The 20,870-nt window shown below is 32.4% G+C and overlaps 2 protein-coding genes across 3 annotated transcripts; one reads left to right on the top strand and one right to left on the bottom strand.

Annotated features, from left to right (window-relative positions):
• Window positions 1–3,480: 3,480 nt before the first annotated feature.
• LOC128212218 (beta-1,3-galactosyltransferase 1-like) lies at window positions 3,481–5,046 on the bottom strand. The gene has a single exon (XM_052917555.1). It carries the CDS (start codon window positions 5,022–5,024, stop codon window positions 3,978–3,980), a length of 1,047 nt encoding a protein of 348 aa, XP_052773515.1. The 5' UTR covers window positions 5,025–5,046; the 3' UTR covers window positions 3,481–3,977.
• A 10,588-nt stretch (window positions 5,047–15,634) lies between these two features.
• LOC128212144 (galactoside alpha-(1,2)-fucosyltransferase 2-like) lies at window positions 15,635–20,446 on the top strand. 2 transcript variants are annotated; one of them, XM_052917436.1, is made up of 4 exons: window positions 15,651–15,718; window positions 17,337–17,430; window positions 18,609–19,375; window positions 19,646–20,446. In XM_052917436.1, the coding sequence occupies exons 3-4, from the start codon at window positions 18,664–18,666 to the stop codon at window positions 20,089–20,091; spliced, it is 1,158 nt and encodes a 385-aa protein (XP_052773396.1). In that variant the 5' UTR covers window positions 15,651–15,718; window positions 17,337–17,430; window positions 18,609–18,663; the 3' UTR covers window positions 20,092–20,446. The 2 variants fall into 2 exon arrangements, with proteins under 2 accessions (XP_052773397.1, XP_052773396.1); XM_052917437.1 differs by lacking the exon at window positions 17,337–17,430 and having other exon boundaries at window positions 15,635–15,718.
• Window positions 20,447–20,870: the final 424 nt, after the last annotated feature.

Here is a 20,870-nt window from a genome sequence, read left to right on the forward strand (position 1 = left end):
AAAATATTCATCGGGAGGAAACAAAGATACAAACAAATCAAATAAATTGTAACTATGAGGATGAAAATAATTGGCGTTAATGAATGATTCATTGTAAATGAAATGATATTTTAAACGGATTGTTATACACATATACTTAAGAACATGAGTAGATTCAAAAATGTAAATTAAAGAAGGTCTTTAGAAAACTATTCTATGAATTTGTATATATTGAAGGCACAATTTGTGTGTATTGTATGACATTTTAACACACATACATAAACAAATATATTAGTCATGAAAATGTAGCTATATCAACATGCAACATTGCTTGAAAATAAATGTACAAACATGATTGAATGAATTCAAATGCATCTTTCATCTTATTTATTGAATGTGTTGTGTCAAGAATTGTATTAAATCGTATGCTATCTAAATAACTATACAAATAATGTGTGCATCAAGATTAAACAATGTATAACGAAACATTTATACTTTTCTAGTGCATAATAATTCCACAACTGCCTTTATATAAGAATACTTGTATATATCCCTAATATGGTATTGTTCATCCTAGTGTTAAATGTCTGAGATTACAAATTTATAGCATACATCATAAGAGTTAAGAGTTGGCCTTATATTTGTCTACATATGGAGTTCAACAAGTTCATCTATTTTATGAGAGGTTTTATTTTTTAATCTTATGAAAAATGCATTATTCAAGCTGCTTGTAAGTCAATATTTTTCTGGAATTACAGGATTTTAGTTAAATGTTATCACTGAATAGAAATTTAAACATGGGTTATATTTTGTAAAAAAACAAATTATACAAATTAGAGAAAGCTACCAATGTAATTATAATTTTCGTTAAATGTGTTATACCTTAAATTGAACCGGCCTATAGTTTTATAATTTCAACTGAGGTAAATATATTATATTTGCTAACTGTCACAATGCAGTTAAATTGAATTAATTAATCTACTTTGCCACGTACCCCACTTCCACAAATGAAGTGCTCAAATAATCTGAGCTAATTTGGGTGTCTCGAGCAAGTGAGGGTAGCATAGCATTTGTAATGTTGTGCATTACATGTAGTGTAGTTTTTGTTATTACACTTTAACAATATCATAACTAATAAGAGGGTTTCAATATTTCATTTCAACAAGGCCAAAGAACTGTGGCAGAAATATCATTCAACATCAATCTTAAAAAGCTTAACCGTTCCGATATTGAGCTAATATGTACTTTTAAACAAAGAGAACGCACTCAAATATTGCCCAAGTTTCCAAATACATAAGGCAAAAGTAAAGCATGATGTCAATAGCTCTGGTTTCAAAAGTTGCTGAGTACCTTATTTTCGAATAATGGTGTTCACCGCAAGGCTTGCTTGTTATTTTGAAGCAAAACAAAAATTGAAGGGGTTCAAATATCATCAGATGGAAATGTTTGTTGGCCAAAGTATTCGTTCATATATACAGTTCCCCTATCGATCGATACATTAATGATCACGTAAATTTCAGTCAACGCATGTTTTTTGTCCTTTAGACTGATCTTAACTGGCTGTAAAATTGGACAGTCAAATAAATATCAAATGCTGCTATCATAATAAACCCGTCTTATTCTGATATTTTGTTAATACGTTCATAGAATATTAATTTACAATAACACATGAAATTGCTTGTATAAGTATTCCTTAGAACTTTTTAAATACTAATCTATAATTTAAAAGGAAATATTAATTTATATTCAAATGCTTGATATTTTCTTGCTTTCTTGAGTATTCATTAGTATGTATTATATAGCTTTTAAAAATGACCTGCCATTGAATATAAGTCGAGAACAACTGCGGCTTCGAAAAATGCAATATTAAAATAAAAAACTAAATGTTTATGCATAAACTTATTATCGTATTGTTATGGTACCGTTAAAAATAAACATGTGGAAGAAAATGAACAACAGTAAAACTGCGGTCGTTCGAACAAGCGGTCGTTCGAGAACCGCCGTTCTCTTGAGGTTGGAGCCTGGTCCCGAACCTTTTTCCTTCTTTTTTCATATAAAATATACCTACGCTGCATCGAAACCTAATTATGTCGAGGAGTCGAGCAATATTCTCGGTCCCAAGTACACATATCATGCACAAAACCTTATGGCTCCCTTGAGGTCATAATTTCACACTATCCCGAACGCGTGTTCCAAAATAAACAAATAAACAAACAATTGCTAGGTATTAAAATTTTCGCAAGTTGTAAAAATTGCAATGACAGTTGAAAGGCAATATGATAAGGTGTGCAAAAACACTGTTTAACACTGTTAACGCATGACCGATATAAGTTGATATGAACATTTTAGAAGATATTTATGAGAAGTTAATGACGAAAAGTAAATTGTGAGAAATGTAAATGAGTTATAAAAATATGAAAAAAAACACTTCCATATCGATCTAACATCGGAATCTCTGAAAATAATTCCTTCTTGTCACTTTGCTTTGCAATATGGCAATTTTGTAAAAAATAAAATTTTATTCATTTATTGTTATTTCTTTTACATTTTATATTTAGAATACATTTAGTATACGACAGCCTTTGAACATACATGCATGAGCGATTTCCACAACGCAACACATAATCGGTGTCTTAGTAAACAGACGACTTCAAACTTAAAATACACTGAAAGATATCTCATAAAAAACAGGAGAATTAAAAATCAGGTCTTTCGAAACATCGGTTCCCTCGAGGTTTAGGCTCGGTCCCCGGCGACCTCGAACGATCGCAGTTTTACTGTATACATAAAAACAACACTGAATAAATGTATAACAGCACGGAAATGTATTTTGAGCCTATAATTGGAGCTCTGATCGCAAGGTCAATTTGAAGGTAAATAAACGTGCATAGGATATTCATAGCACAAAGTTTTGTTTAAGGTCTAATCAGCTCATGTTCAATTAATTGTCGATCAAACTTAAAATTATTGTACAGTTTTACTGCAAAATGTCAGGCAAAGGTCAATGTCACAGTTAATGGTAGTTTTCATAATACGGAGTTAATAGTAGCATTTCGTGTATCACCTGGTACATTGTCACTTACGATCTGTGTTTTATCCATCTTAACATAATTGCACAGTTGCCTAGGAAGGTGATCGCGCATTACACCGCATTGAACTCCTTGCAAAGATCACAATCACACTTTATATTCAGTGGAGTCAGTTCAGTCTAAAAGGAATGTTTTATGAATAACGGTGTATCTCACTTTAACTGTATTAATATTAACTTAGGACTAAGATATAACGATGCCTTCACATATTAAATTAAATATTGACCATGAAAGAGTTTTCACATTTTTATAATTCAATTAGCCATATTATTAGCGAATATGCGGTATTTGCTCCCTAATTTTGGCATTTCTTTGACCGTTCTATAGAATCCTTAGCCTTCATTCTAAGAATTCATCCAAAATGCACATTAGCAAATCGAGCTTTTTTTAAATAACCATTCAAGTTGTCAATGTGCTTTTTTTATGACCACCATTTTTAAGAACATTGCAGTTTTCAAAATTTTACAGAATAAACATAAAATTCAAAAAATCGAAATTTGATGTGTATATTACTACTTGGTTAATACAAAAAGAAACAGAAGGAATTCATTTTCTGAATTGCCTATCATAAACTCAAGGGAAAATATAACGCCTATAATACACAAATAACTAAATTAAATCTTCACAATTTTTGTAAACTGTAATCTTACAAATAAATATCCATTTACCCGAACATACAGATGTTGATTGGTTCAGACAAATCGGTGATTTTAGGTACCGATATCGCCCCAAGACTTTATCGTTTTGTCACTGTATATATTGTCTTTTTTCTCCCACTCTTTATTTTATTAAACTAGAATTCAGTTCAATATATAAACATTTTTTAATAATGAAATACTTATTGCATCACAATATATGTGTTATTATGTAAATGTTACCACAAATCCGAGTGTTGAATAAAAATCCAGTTTATGATTTTTTTTTATCTATTTCAGTAGGACTACAATTTTCGATATTCTTCCATACATCATACATTTCTGATACTGAAAGTCCATGTGACGTAAAAACCTTGTGGCCGTCTTTGCATGATTTTAGAGCTATTTTTGAGTTATAAAATCCCGGCACGTTCTTTGGAATTATTCCTTGCCTATAAGCGCAAATGGCAACGAAGACGTCTTCTAAATACAAAAAAGGAACTGTACTTGATATTTGAACGACAGAAAGTGCAACGTCGTAAGACATAACATATCCAGTCCCGCTGCAAACTTTAGGAAAATATGTGTGATTGTACTGTTTCCAAGTAACATACCATTTAGAACTCTTATTCCGAATTGGCTTAGCTGGCCCCCAACATATCCCTATAAACAGCCTTTGTTTTGGCGCATTGTTTAAGTACGCAGTCAGCCTTGTAACACTTACAAACATGTCGTCGTCTGTTTTCATGAGAAACTTTACTTTTCCATTACAATACATTTTACTCCATTGTAAGGCAAACATTGTTTTGAAGGTTAAATTCGAATATACATCATAAGACGGCACAATCAGGATATCTCTATTGACATCAGATTCTTCCAAAATGTAGCGATTCAGTAATTTGTTTCGACTCCGCCCAACGACGAAAACACATCTGGCATCTTTGTGCGAATTTGTACATTCTGTGCCCCATGTATTTCTAATTGCTTCGCGAGCTAAGATGTTTTGTGGGGCAGACACAATAAACACAAAAAGTGTCACATTTGTATCACACAAAGCGCCAGGATATGTAGAAATAGTTAGGTTCCTGGACAGTTGTATATTATACAAGCGTTTATAGACATCAAAATATTGTATTGACGCTTTGGAATGGTGATCAACTTTCTTAGATCCGACTAAATCAAAACTTAGTTTAAGCAATCCAAATATAACTCCAAAAAATAATGTTATGATAACAATTAAAATAAATTTCTGTTTTGAATGCATTTTATGTAATAAATAGATATAGAAATTCATATTCAAAACAGAAGAATGTGAAAACATAAGAAACCTTTTTTCTCATGATATTGACATTTGACACTACCCTATTTGGATGATAGTATAAGGTTGCACAAAGAGCAGTTCATAATCATAGTTTACTTTATGTACCCTTCAGTTCAAACTTTGTAAGTCCATCATCGACGTCCATTTTGCTTCATTTACAAAACGTTTATAATACGATTCCATGGCAGTAGTTCAACTATGTTTCAATAGACAACCTTTGACTTGAATGTTGTATGGTATTAAAGTATTGTTTTTCGTGATATATTTGTAGATGGCCGTTGTTGATCAACATTTATGGTAACTGTGTAACGTGTTTCAAAGCTTCATATTTAATCAACAGTATGCCGTTGTCAAACAATTTATAAGAAAAACTACTGGAACAAACTCAGTAGCCGAAAGTTTAAACACAAACAGGATAAGCGCCGGTGACACAAAACACAAATGCAAAAAAACAACAACAAAAAAACAACATTAAACAACACCGCTAAACTCCATAAAGAACACAGTGCATATACACTATGTAAAAAAACTAAGTGTGTTTATCAAGGATTGTTAGGTACTACCCTGGACCGGTTAGTAAAATGTTAATTTACTTGGGGTTAAAACCAGTTTGCGTGCACAACCTCACTTGTGTCCCAACAATCCTGAATAAAGTAAAAACGTAAAAGGGAAATCGTATTAAAGTATGCATGAGCTTAAATTTTATAATTAAGCAAATAATAATAATAAACAAGAAGGTAAACAAATATTGATTTGTTCACCTCTGATTTTACTAAATCAATTGTTGATATTTCCAACAGCTGTATTCCCAACAAGGTTATAACTATCAATCCTCCTGAACCTCCTTGGATGAATAACGACAATAAAAAAAAATCGACAGCGTCAAAGAGCTTATAGAAAGGTTAAACGCATTAACAATCCAATACATTGGACTAAGTTTCGAAAATTGCGTAACGAAGTTGTCGCTCTAATTCGGAGTTCAAAATTGAATTACTTTGACTCTCTTGCTTTGAAACTTAAATCCAGTGAACTCAGTTCTAAGGACTGCTGGAAAACACTTAAGTCATTTATCACTCCGGTTAAACCACGAGGCAGTCCTCCACTACTCAACCCATTAGATGATCAATGCGTTGCAGACGACCAAGGCAAGGCCGAAATCCTTCATGATTTCTTTGTTCTTCAGACCTATGTTGACGATTCAACTCAAGTATTACCTGAACTTGATTTAACTAATGATGATGCTAAACTTGATTTGATTGTCATCGTACCTTCCGAAGTCAAAGATGCTATAAGTAGTCTCTCGATTGGTAAAGCATCTAGGCCTGATGGCATTGCTAATCGTATTTTACTTGAAGCTGCTTCAGAACTTAGCCAGCCTTTGTGTGAATTGTTCAATGCTTCTTTAACTTCTTGTATTGTTCCGTCTAATTGGAAATATTCAAATGTTTGCGCTGTCTTTAAAAAGGGGATCCTTCCAACCCATCAAATTATCGCCCAATCTCTCTTTTGAACACTATGGAGAAAGTCTTTGAAAGAATTATATTTAAACATGTATTCAACTTTCTTCGTGATACCAGTTTTTTTACTCGATCCCAATCCGGCTTTCTACCAGGTGATTATACTGTCAATCAGCTTACCTACCTATATAATAGTTTCTGTCAAGCTCTCGACAATGGTCTTGAAATACGAGTTGTCTTTTTTGATATAAGTAAAGCATTTGACAAAGTTGGCATCGTGGTCTACTATATAAATTCGAGAAGGCAGGCATTTATGGTCACTTACAGTCTTGGTTTTCCAACTACTTAGAGAATAGGCGCCAGTGTGTGGTTATTCCGAGAGCCACTTCGGTATAAAATCAGTTGAAGCTGGAGTTCCCCAGGGCTCAATTTTGGGTCCTCTTTTATTTCTTATATACATAAATGACATAGTAAACGAGATAGACTCAAATGTTAACATATTTGCTGATGATACAAGTCTATTTGTTATAGTGGACACCTCCCAGACTGCAGCTTTAAAACTACAGACAGATATAAATAAAATATATATTTGGGCTGATAAGTGGCTTGTAAAGTTCAATCCCAACAAGTCTGAATCAGTGGTCATATCTCGAAAACGAAACAAACCCATTCATCCGTCTGTGTACATTTTTGACACTGAACTCCCGTTTGTTGAATCTCACAAACACCTGGGTATTTTTCTTTGAAATGAGGGAAATTGGCATACTCACATTAACTATATTAAAGAAAAAGCTTGGTCTAGAGTAAACATCATGAAACGTCTACGCTATTAACTGGATAGGAGGTCTCTGGAGGTTATTTATTTTTCTTTCATAAGGCCAATCTTGGAGTATGCGGATGCCATCTGGAATAATTGTACACAGTATGAAAAAAAACGATCTTGACAAAATTCAAAACGAATGCAAACTCATTGTTACTGGTTGCAATCGCCTTGTTTCTCTGCGTCTGCTTCACATTGAATCTGGCTTTAAGAGCTTGGAAACAAGACGTGAAAAATACAAGCTTTTACTATTTTACAAAACGAAAAATGGTCTCTCTCCTGATTATGTGTCAACTTTGGTTTCTCAGACAGTCGGTCAAGCATCAACTAGATTACTTCGAAACGCATCCAATTTCTCTAGCATTCGTACACATACGTCACTCTATATGAATTCATTCCTTTCTTCATCAATCTCAGCATGGAATATTCTCCCAGCTGAAGCACAAAACATTGACACTGTCTCTGGTTTTAAAGCGTACCTTAAGTCGGACAATTCCAATCCAAATACTCTGTTTTATTATGGGAAACATCGATTACAGGTCGAGCATCAACTAGATTACTTCGAAACGCATCTAATTTCTCTAGCATTCGTACACAAACGTCACTCTATATGAATTCATTCCTTCCTTCATCATTCTCAGCATGTAATAGTCTCCCAGCTGAAGCACAGAACATTGACACTGTTTCTGGTTTTTAAGCGTACCTTAAGTCGGATAATTCCAAACCAAATACACTGTTTTATTATGGGAAACGTCGATTACAGGTCATTCACACTCGCTTACGGAACGAATGCAGTTCATATTAAAATTAAATGAAGCCAAATCACATTAAACACTACCATCTGATCTAATCCAACAATATCAATATCATTGTGTCATCTACATTGTAAGCTGTACAAATGTCATTAAATATGTACTTCTGCTAAAGTTTGGAGAAGAACTGTTTAAGATATATTCATCTTACGTTATAATCCTTTTCTAGATTGTACATGTGTTTTCTCTTTGTATTTATAATATGTGTGTATACGTTGATGAATAAAATATGTTTAAACTAAGAAGATAAACCTGAAGTACTTCAATGATACGGGATCCTAACTCTATCTGCAGGTGAAGGAATACAATTGTGCCTAGTGCCAAGTGCCTAGTGCAAAACACTTTACAAAGCTACGACGCAGTTACAGCTCTTACTGCGAAACAACCAAATTAGGTAACTATAAGTATAATGATAATGCTTGTGTTAATGGTATCTTTAGGTTTACGCTGATCTAGATAATTCTAATGGATATTTTGGTTATTACCTATTTTTATCTATAGTATATATGCATTGTGCTATTTGTGGAGTTTTGTGATGTTTTTTCATGTTTCCTGTTTGTGATTTTTTGTTCTATGTCTTTGGCGTTTACCCAGTGCCATTAAACTTTTTGCTACCAACCTGGTTCTGTAGTTTTTCACTTAAGTATTGAAATAAAACCTGACACGTTTTAGTGTCAATTAAATGCCTAGTGTCAATATATATTTATAATCATACAATACTGAGCTTAGTGCAGTTATGTTTTTCATAAATTATTGGCATAATTAACTTTTTTTCCTACCAACAACAGTTTACATATTATATTCACGCTAACATCATGAAAATGATCATTTTCAATAAGTATGTCTTATAATGATAATTGCTAATCGATTTGAGACCTTTTCAAAGTAGCGAGAGATTTGTGCAAGCTTTTATAATCTTAACAGATATTTAGTGTCCGCCGGAAGTACCAGGTCAAATAAATGATGATTGCAGCCTCGGCTTTGCTTTTTAATCAGGTGAAATTGGAAATATTTTTCACTTTATTTTATTTTTCAACAAAGACTAAGAGGTGTACTGTCAAACAGTTGCAGAATTTTGTAAAAAATCACAGGAACCATTACTCTACAAATTATTCAAATTTTCTAAACAACTGCCAATATTTACATCCGTACTTGATTTTCTGAACGATAAAAATTGTGTTCATTTTGCATGAACCGGTCGACCTTTCGTGACCTTTGTAGGCGGAGTTTGACAACAATGCAACGCTCTGATTGGGCGTAATGATCTTACTACGATCTACTTTATTGCTTAATATAGCATGGCACATGTTCAAAAATCCATTGACTTTTATTTTGACATCGGATTGGTTTCAGCATTAAGTGACTACAATCATACCATATTGAATCGTCCAGTGTCTTAAAGCAAGGACGTCGATAGGACGTCAAGATACCCATCTCAAATATCGCAATTAGAAGAATATTGTAAAATTGAAGATGGTACTGTCAAAGCTAAATGTAAGACAATTATCAAAACTCAATATGCTCAAGTTTTGCCATGCAAGTCTCTGGATGTTTTAAATATTCCTGATGCCAGTCAAGCTATATTTCAAAAAAGGACTTAGAGAGTTGAGGAATCAGCAAAGGCAAGATCCAATCATTGGATTTTTGCTTAGAGTCGTGATAGACTAAACATCTTCTATAAAGAAATTAATTTTGAATAAAAGACATCATTTAAAAATGTCGAGAAACGTCGTCCAATACCGAGTGATCAGAGGTTTGCTGTACCGTGAAATTAAAGAAAACGGTGAGAAGACTGAACATTAAGTACTACTATTCAGCTACAGAAAAGAAGTTTTAGAAGAATTAATCAACAACATGGGGCAACCCGGAATGGACAGATTAATTTCAATAGGTAAAGATAGGTTTTATTGGCCAGTGTCATAAATTGTATTTGTATAACATTACGCGCGAACTTACGTAACGTGACTTCGCGGCGTTAGGACATAACGTCGACGTCACTTCCGTTGTTTTGTATATATGATAGTTGAGTAAAAGGAGCGTACCTCACACGACGTGTTTTTTACTTACTCAGTCTTACAAAGACAGCCAGCATATACTGTAGAAGTGAATTACTAGGTGGACAAGTCAACGACTTTAAGAGCACCATAAGTACATATCGAAACTTAATTCCCTTTAGGATTAGTTACAACATACGTTTCCAAAGTTGATGAATGCAAAGGAGGAGTAAGAAATGTACTAGTTATTACAGATCATTCAACGTTGTATGCTATTGCAGTGTCAACAAAAAATCGAACAGCTAAAACGACAGCCGAGACACTGTTGAATAATTTCATTTACTTTTACGGCATCCCTTCAAAGATATTGTCGGATCAAGGTATCAACTTTGAATTGGAAGTGATTAAGGAATTATGCACCTTGCTAAATATAGCAAAAATGAAAACAACTGTATATCATCCAAAATGCAACAGTTTATCTGAAAGATATAACATAAGTCTTTTGTGAATATTGAGAACTTTGGAACCTAAAATAATTAGAAGAAATATCTCCCTTCATTAGTTTTTGCATATTACTCCATCAAACATGACTCCACACGAAACTTTCCGTTTGTACTAATGTTCAGTCGAAACCCGAAACTACCAATTAATTCCATATTTCAATAAGACAGAAATTACGACACGATTTCTTCAGATTACGTGAAATTTTTGAAACAAAGGATGGGACTTTCTCAGGATATTGCAAACAAACCACTAGAACATTCAAAGCAAAAAACAGCAACTTTGCGACAAGAAACCCACTGTCATTTACATATTTGTTTTGTCAGATTAACGCAGCACGTCGAATGGATGTGCCAGTATGGCTGAGAGAAATGCTGGGGAGACGTGTCTAGAATACCAATTATTCTGTAAGTGTTGTCTAATAAAAACATATTTAAAAAAGAACTGACTTTGACTAATTATGAAATGCTAAATTTTGAAATGCTGAATTATGTGATGCTGAATTATGTAATGCTGAATTTTAAGTTGTAGTCAAGTGATTGGTCAAGCATTTTTGTGTGTTAATATTATGTTTCTACAAATATGTATTGTTGAATATTTTTATAATGTCGAGATTAAGATTGACATATGTGTACATGACGTCACCCTGGTGCAATAACTAAAAAACTGCATAAAGAAATAGAAGCAGATATTGAGTTTTTGCAATAAGTTGACGTGATATCATCATGCAACTATGTATTGTTTAATACTTTAATAATGTTGCGATTAAGACACATTACTAAGGATTTAAGGACCTTAAAAAAATAAGGGTTCTCTGTGACCCTTTTTGAGTTATCCTTGGTGCTGGTGTGCAGGGCATGGACCAGTCATATTTGGATGTATGCAATATTTTTTATATTAACTGTACATGTTTTTTTTTCCATGTTTTGCACTCATTGCCGAAATAAATCTTATCTACGAATTACATATGTGTATATATAATGTTATAATCTATTTTCTAGAAGGATTGATTTAATTTGATTGTAGCCTTACGATTGTTTATTGTTAATTTCAGGACAGTTGTTCTCGTTTTGTGTAACACAGCCCTGTATGACTATTGAATAAACGAACAACACATTACCACATGAATTATATTCAATGTTATATGAAAATAATATCAGAGGAATTCATTTATTTCATGATGTTGTTGAATTTGCTTCGCTTATTATCGCTTTGAATTCTCGCACTGTTGTTGACTTACAATTAAATGCTAAAAAACAGTTTTGTTTTACTTATTGTAAATACCACTTATTAAGCGTAATGGAAGGGTGGCGAGAAGAGAAAAATGGTCATATAATGGCACACAGATATAAATTGTCTATTGTTTTACTTATGGCGCTATTTTATTTTCCAAACCAATTATCAATGTCGGTGAAAGTACGAAAGTACATTTTTAATGTCCTACAACATTTTTCTTGCATACCGGACGTGTGTTTCCGGTCATGTGACCAGTGCTGGAAAAACCCATCTCACATACATACCCCATGTAAGATGAGTCACGCGCAACAACGCGCCACTTCTTATTTCATTTATTGTTTGGTTTATGAAAAATATATTATGCCATTTTAATAAAACGCAATCAAATATATATGTTTACAAGACTTTTAATTAAAATTGAAAATATTAATCGTAAAAAACGCTATTTTTATTTATTTAAAATAACTGCGCTCTATGACGTCAGTAAACAACGTCGCACGCGCTTTTTGGTGTAATTGTACAAAAGTTTGTTTCTACGTCATTTTTTCCACAAATTGAAAAATTTAGATATGCAAGAAAATATATCAATCATAAATTTCCGGTCTGGATAAAAAAATCCGACCCTCAGGCACGCTGCGTGGCCGGTAATTCGGCAAGCCTCGTTACCGGCGTATGCACGTGCCCTCGGGTCGGATTTTTTCTATCCGTACCGGAAACACATGATCAATACTTATAATCTTCCTTGCAATATAAAAGGCTTTTTTAAGTTATTAAAAAATGCATATATTATGTTATTTTGGTTTATAATTTGGGGCTTAAAACACCGACGATGCATAGAAACAGTACAGGTGTATGCTTGCAGACGATTTTTAAATGTCTTTATTACTGCATGTAATGATGCTGTACTTAGAAATACAGGGATATATCTTATGCACATTTATGCCGCAAAACGATGTATTACTTTTTGGTTTATGCTACTCAGTTGCCTAAAGATAGATATACGAGATGGTTTTATCAGATGCATATAAATTATGACATTATTACAATACAGGTTATGAAGACTGTGTTACTAATGTTAAGCGTATCCTAAAGAGCAATGTGTTTGGATATGTGTGGGAATCGCAGTGTTGCCAACCCAAAATCTTCTTTAAATCAATACTTTCAAACTTTAAAAGAGAAGTTTAGAAATTGCATTGCAAGATTCTGAAGCTCTTCACATTGCTTAATGATAGAGAAAAGTAGACATTATAACATATCTTGTGAATAGCACGTATGCATGTATTGCGAATCTGTACTGGAAGATCAATATCACTTTATGCTAGCATGCCCTTTTTATTCTAATATCGTACGAGATATATACATATATATTATTGTCAATGTCAAACATAAAAGTGAATTTAATTCGAAAATGTTGCCATGTATCTTTACTACTCTCTTAAAGAGAGGGACAAATACCTAGAATTGTACAGATACATATGACCTTCAATATGCACTGTTAACTATAATACGTCAACATTGTTAAAATTGACAGTGTCGTTTATCTGTTTATGTCATTACCTCATACATATGTGTTACTTATGTATACTGTGTATTTGGGCGGGAGCCATATAATGCAAATACATTGCCGTTATTATTGAAACCGTATGTCAAAATGAATGACACAAACCATATTTTTCAGATGCAAAAACCTTAAAACTGACGACGCTGATCCAATGTTTGCTTCTCAAAGATTTAATATTGACATTCGAAAGTTTCAAATTAATTTGCTGGAAGTTTCATATACAACATTGATTCGACCTGTGTTAAAATACGCAGTATTGCACTCGATTAACTTAAGGTATCTGATCTGCTTGATTTAGAGCTAAAATGATTTTACCACTGATCTGATATGACCATGCCCTGCTCTCTATCTATTTGTTCCTTTCTGCCTGCTTTCCACCACTGGCCTAACATATTGCCACTTAATACTTTACATTTTTTTTCATACACATTTAAATTTATCCACCACATTAAAACAAGTAGAAATATTCCAAAAATCCAATTGCATATTTTTCTAATGGCAAGGAAATCAAATTTAGTTCCTACTTATAATAAGGATTTAAAAGATCTTTCTACCATCAAAAGATGTTGTGGTTACTGAATATGGCTTGTAATATCACTTAAGAGTGACCAAGACCTTACAGACAGGATATTAACATACAAAAATGTCTTAATAACAACGGTCGTAAACAATTGTATGGTAAACACAATGTTAAGAGTATTCCCTTGTTTGCTGTTATCTTCTAAACAATATTAACAAAGATTCAAATGAATATATGGCAGCTAGTTCACACACAGTAGAAGATATTTATGGTCAATAATAAGCTATCAACATTCTAAATCTAAACAAGTACACAAATGAACATGTGACGGGATGATTAATGTATTTGAGTGTGTTTTTTTCTCCTCTCATTTAAGTGTTTGATAGTGGAGCCTCTACATGACAACATTATTATTTTCTATGAAATATTTATGAATATATACACTGCGCATGATAAGAGCCCATATATGAGAAAAACTATAATTACAAGGAAAATGTACATGGTAAAAGTTTAGATATATTAATTACATTTTTTTACATATATATATATTTCAAATATCCGTAAAAAACAGATTTGATACTTCTTTAACATTTCATTTTCATGCCACACCAAATATATTATTTTAAATCGGTATATGATCACCATTAAGGTTTCCTTACTTGCCAAACAGATACACATACATGAACTAGTCCACTCTTACTATAAAACTTCCCTTTTGCCAAGAACTGCAGTGTAATGAGGAGCTCAAACTAAGAACCAAGCAATTTTATATAATATTATACTTTTTTTCAACATCATTTTGTTTGAACAACATTGCTTTCTTGTCTAGAGTTTATTGCTAGTGTACAGTTTATTTAATGAAACCCGATACTCATTAAAGACGTTTTGACTGTTTGTACTAGGTAAAGTCATGCAAAGTATATTAGGTAGCACATTTCCACTTTCTGCATATGTACTATCTTTTCCTATTGGTTCCACAACAAAAAATATTTAATTGACTTTCTAATTTACATAAACCTTTCAATCTAATGAACGTAGTCTAACCTTAGTGGTAGTGTAATTCGAATTTCAGCTTCATACTCATCTTGAACTACATAACACCATACGTCCCATTTTGTAACTTCTTTTTGAATTTCATGTCAAAAAGTAGAATTGACGTTACCTATTTTTGATTTTCAAAAAGTAAACATCAGAAATACGATGAGCGAAGGCGACATAAATCGCATTAAGTTAAATGAAATCAATGCCAATAAAAGTAATTTAAACATATTCTATGCATTGTGGAGATACATTATGAACATCTTTTCAAAAACAGGAGAACGTGTCGGGTGTTGTTTCTTTTAATTTTTAATGATTATGTTTGCTTATTGAACTGTCTCATCTTATTCAGATTAGCATCGACATCAATAATATCACAAAAATCACTACCGTCCTCGGTTTTACCTAATGTAAACGGAAAAAAGTTAAAAGATTTTTGAAGGATAAAAACCAATTCAATGGTGGATAGTGAACGCTATGTTAAATTGGTATAAACATAAGCTAAAGATATGCCCTTAAATGAATCTATAAAATTTGCTTTAGACACTGATTGTCAATTTAAAATAACAGTACGGTTTGATTTTAAAGTTCGTGTTCAAATATATTTGATTCGAAAATGAGTTGAAATAAATAAAAAAAATGAAATTTGATAGCATTTGAAATTAAACACTGTTAATGAAGAAGACTTTGAATAAAAGGATCATTAAGTACTTTTTTCTGATGTAAAATATCTATGGATATCTGCAAATATCAAGGTATTACACACTTACCTGTTCTTTTTATAAAAGCTTTGGTTGTGAATCTTTCGTTCAATTGAAGTTATGTTTCATAGCTAAACAAATACTATACACAGTATTTTAAATTAATCATTAATGTTGAGTAAAACGCAAACAGCTTTTGTTTTAATTCTCAGAATGCCTAATGAAAGTTTATAGTTTGTCAAATAATTGTTTTCTTCAATATCAATCAAGTTGTCTCGACATACTACCTAAACGTTTTAACGAGATATGGCCACCATACTATAAATCATGGAAGCCTGTTAAATAAATATTAAAGTTCCTTTTAGTTCGGAACGTTTATAAAACTTTTATATTTGGGTAAACTAAGGCAATATGCCCAGTAGTCGAACGTGTATATAAACTTTCCGTTTGATGATATAATGACACAGAACAGAAAACAAAATCACAAATCAGAAGCACGAAACAAAAATTTGCATATGACGACAATTTATATGAGTGAATTAACAGAACATAAAAAGTGGCTGCTTCGAGGCTCATCTGTCACCCAGTACAATGATGATCGAAATTATGATCAGGCCTCAATATATTAATCGACCCGATCCAGATTGAAGTGCTCAACATTTGATGATATTTGATATTTGTTTAGATACAGCTTGAGACGAACATTGTTTTTACTTTGTTTTAGTTAGGATTTCAATAATTTGATAAAATGTGGTATTACTTCCCTTTTTATACAAACAATCCTTTACATGCAATACTCCTTCGCTTCCTCGTTAGTTTGTCTTCACAATCCAAAATCATGTATGAAAGGATATATGCCAATCAAGAACCAAATCACCAATGCTGTTCAGGTGTAAATTCAAATAAGCCCATTCACTTTATTTGAAGGTCGATGTAGTGCCTCCGAAATATGTCTTACTAATAATAACTATGGCCTAACTGGCCTACTGGGTATGCTGGAGAAAAATGTATGCTAGAAATTAAACCTTTTACGTTCAAATTACAAAAAATGGACGAAAAAAATAAAGGAAGTTGTGTTGTAGGTCTTCAATTGCGCAACTAGTAACACTATGCACGATTTAATTTCCGCTATATTTTAGTTTAATTTTATGCTCATTTTTCATAATGATTTTTCTTCGACACTTAACTACACCTCTAGTCAATAAAACTCAAAGACAGTCATGACCATTGACAGCTAAAATTTGGTCTAAGCCAAGCTGTATTCCTAACGAAATTCTCTGCTTACGAGGTGACACATCACTATTTATAAACAAATTGTCTGGATAACCTGTAGCTACCATTACAACGAGTTTTCGGACTTTGTTTCCAATATTTATGCGAAAAACTACAGAAACAAGCTCAGTAGCATAAATTTTAAACATGAACACGGTTTAATGGCCAAACCGAATGCCAATATTGATGATAGCATGTTATAATAAAGTTATTTAGCTACAAGCTGTGAGTATCCTGTTAGAAGTACATGAGTGGCTTATATAAAATAGTATGTGCATTTTAAAATGATTCATCATTATTCCTGAAACTTAAATGAAAATACGCTTAAAAAATACATAATTTTCTTTATTGTTTTTTCAAGTCGATTAGTGCTTTGATGAGGATTTTATTTCTTTTTCAGAAAGTATTAATTAATGCTTTGACAAGAGTAAACTCGAGTTCCAGTGAACTTGTGATTAACTGACCGTTCGAAGGCGGTAATTCCATCATTCTAGGTAAAGTTTTTTTATTAGTCTGTCTGGTGTTTTAATTTGAGCTTATAGTGGTTATATGTATGTGTAACTTGGTCAATGTAATTTGTTCCCATGTCCTTTAACAGGTTTTAATTTTGAATATTCGACTACTGGGATTGTCCGTATACTTCTCAATGTATTACTATAAATTAAAACTGACATAAAGCAATATTTATGCAAAAAGCTACAGAAACAAGCTCAGTAGCAAACAGTTTAAACATAAACCCGGTTTAGTGGCACTGGGTAAACGCCAAAGACATAGAAAATAAAATCACAAACTAGAAACATAGAAGAACAGCACAAAACTCCACAAACAGCACCGTGCATACATACTATATAAAAAATAGGTATGTTTATAAAAAAATAGGTATGTTCTCAAGAATTGTTAGGTACCGCCTGGGAACGGTCAGTAAAATGTAAATTTACTGGGGGTTTTAACCAGTTTATGTGCACAAATCTCACTCTTATCCCAACAATCCTTAATAAAGATAATAAACGTATAGGTAAACCCCAAGTACTTCTATGATTAGAGATCCCAACTCTATCTGCAGACGGAGGGATACAATTCAGAGCACCTAATGAAAAAAAAATATAAAGATACGATGCAGTCATTGTTTGCAACTATAAACATACCACACAGTCTGCCATATAAAATAAAAGTTTTAAAACTGTAACAACACGAGCTATGTAAGATATGACTTTTTTAACTGACAGAAAGCAACATTAATTGTGTTATGCGTGTTTTTTATAACTGACACAAACCATTATAAGATAGGTAAGGCCTGAGTATGCTGATAAGCATCCCTTGTTTTTGTATATTATGTATGTAGTATGAGCAGTGTTCGTTGTTGTTCCGTGTTTCAGGTTTTGAATGTTTATTTTACTGTTATATGCAATTGGCGTTGACCCTGTGTTTTTGAACTTAAAGTTTAAATTTTCGACTACTGGACTTGATTCTGAAGTTTTGTCATATAAATATTGTAATTTTTATTTTATTTATTGTTATTTTTTATATCAAATTTCATTCCATGTAATCATAGCTAAAATCAATTCGAATACTGGATTTGTTTCTGTAGGTATTTTCATCATATATATATGATATGTGTATTGGTATGTTTTGCTGACAAAAATCATTTTATTGATATCAACTCTTTTTGCAGGTAATCATAACTAAGATCAACTGACCAATGCACGAGGTGACATGTGAAACCAATAATGAATAATATAAAGATAGGTTTTGCTTCACTAAGTTTGATTATTATTTTGATAATTTACTTTTGTTTATTCTTGATCACTGTCAATTTTCCTTCAACAAGAAACAGTAAAGTTAAAAATGAGGATTGTTGCTTTGATGCAGTTATAAAAAGTGATATTTCATCATGTAACAAAAGTTCAGAAATACATTCGCTGACGGAAGACGTTGATTGCTTTCAAGCATTTATGTTCACAAAGATGAACATACCATGGAAATTGGAACACAAGCACAGCACAACGAAAAAGTGTACATTTAATGGAACATATGAAAAATGTCCATGGATATGCAATAAGTGTACCTTTGTCACAATGAAAAATATAATTGGACGTACTGGCAATCAAATGTTTCAGGTTGCTTCGTTATTCGGAATTGCACAAAAACGTGGACTTATCCCAATTATACCATCTACAATTTCAATAAATAAATGGTTTAACTTGCCAACTTTAACTGAGGTTTCAAAACCTATTCACCAAACTGAAGTGAAGGAACAAGGTTTTGGGAAGTATCTTAATGAAATCGAAGATATCGACGAGAATATGAACTGGACCATTACAGGCTATTTACAATCATTTCGTTATTTTGATACTTCAGACGATATCATTCATGAATTGTTTAAGATGAAGTTGGAAAAACGAATGCGTGCGCAAAATCTATTACGGTCAATTTCACCATGTAAGTTGGCTTTCACCTGCTTGTTTTCGAAATCTGTTATTGATGAATTTTCATTTTGATTGGATACTTTATGTTTAGAAAGTTGGTTAAACCGTATGGCCTCATTTATTTGTTTATTTTATTTTAAAAAACATCTTGCATTTCAATGTCAACTAAACAGAAAAAGTAACGTATTCTGAGGTTTTAAATTAATAATTAAATACTTTCTGAATTTGAATCATACAGAATATCAATTGAAACATATCTTTTATGTTTTTTTTATATTTTCAGACGACGAAATTGTATGTATGCATGTACGAAGAGGAGATTTTTTGAAACTGAAAAACATCAAACTTGGGTATAATCCAATTGACTATAGGTTCATAAATGCGTCTATGAACTATTTTCTAAGTTCATTTAAAAATATCACATTTGTTATTTTGTCCGACGACATGTCGTGGTGTAAAGAATATATAAAAGGTGAAAACGTTGTTTTCAGCCCATTTAGGGAAGCCATAGACGATTTTGCATTATTGATATCGTGCAAAAATGTTGTTATAACATCTGGAACATTTGGTTGGTGGGGAGCTTATTTATCTGGTGGGAAAGTTGTTTATAACAATGGATTTCCGGCTAAAGGCAGTTGGCTGGACAAAAGACTAAACAGAGACGATTATTATTTCACGACATGGACTGGTCTAGGCGATAATGATTCAAATGTATCATATCTAAAATAACCGTGATTACAAAAACCTGCAAACAATGAATAGTTTACTGTTTTTTTTATATACAATGTTTGTATCACTTTCATTCTTCATAATATTGCTTACATGTATTTTTTTCGATTAAAAAAGCAGTGGGATATTCAAAGGACTTTGATCATACGGTTTACTTGCCCCGAAATTTCTGTAAACTTGACTTATAAATATTGTTGTGCCGACAATGCGGTTTGTGTTTGGCTTAAGTATCTTAATAATTTTCCCTCTTTATAGTCCTTAAGTAAGCATTTGATCTTATTGTTTTTCAAATATAATTTTGACATATTTTACCAGATTAGTTCAAATAAAGCGGCTTAAATCAGTGTTTTATAGTTTTTGGTGTATTATTGATAAGATTTGGAAAAACTGTTAAGCGTTTTCTATGACATTTCAGAATACAAAAGAAGTCTGTTTTCGCGGCCACATGACTAACTGACTACAGATGAATATCGGAGTAAAAAGTTACGAGGCACCTTGTTAGCAATTTGAATGCAAGTGAGAAGGTTGTTGTCTTTATATACATTCAACAAGAAGGAACAATAGAAAATATGAACAAAATGAAACATTTTATTTGTTTATGCAGTCGGTCATATACGAGGGATGATAAGACAAACAGGATTGACGTAATTATAACAATTAAGGGTTGTTAAAGACGCCTTCTTACTCAAAATAAGCAGTTATTAAAATAATACTAACGGTTTTGATTTATAGAAAAGAGTGAATAAATATGGAAAACAATGGTTCTTATGAAAGATACC

This window comes from Mya arenaria, chromosome 12, assembly GCF_026914265.1.
Source record: "Mya arenaria isolate MELC-2E11 chromosome 12, ASM2691426v1".
Classification (NCBI taxonomy): Eukaryota; Metazoa; Mollusca; class Bivalvia; order Myida; family Myidae; genus Mya; species Mya arenaria.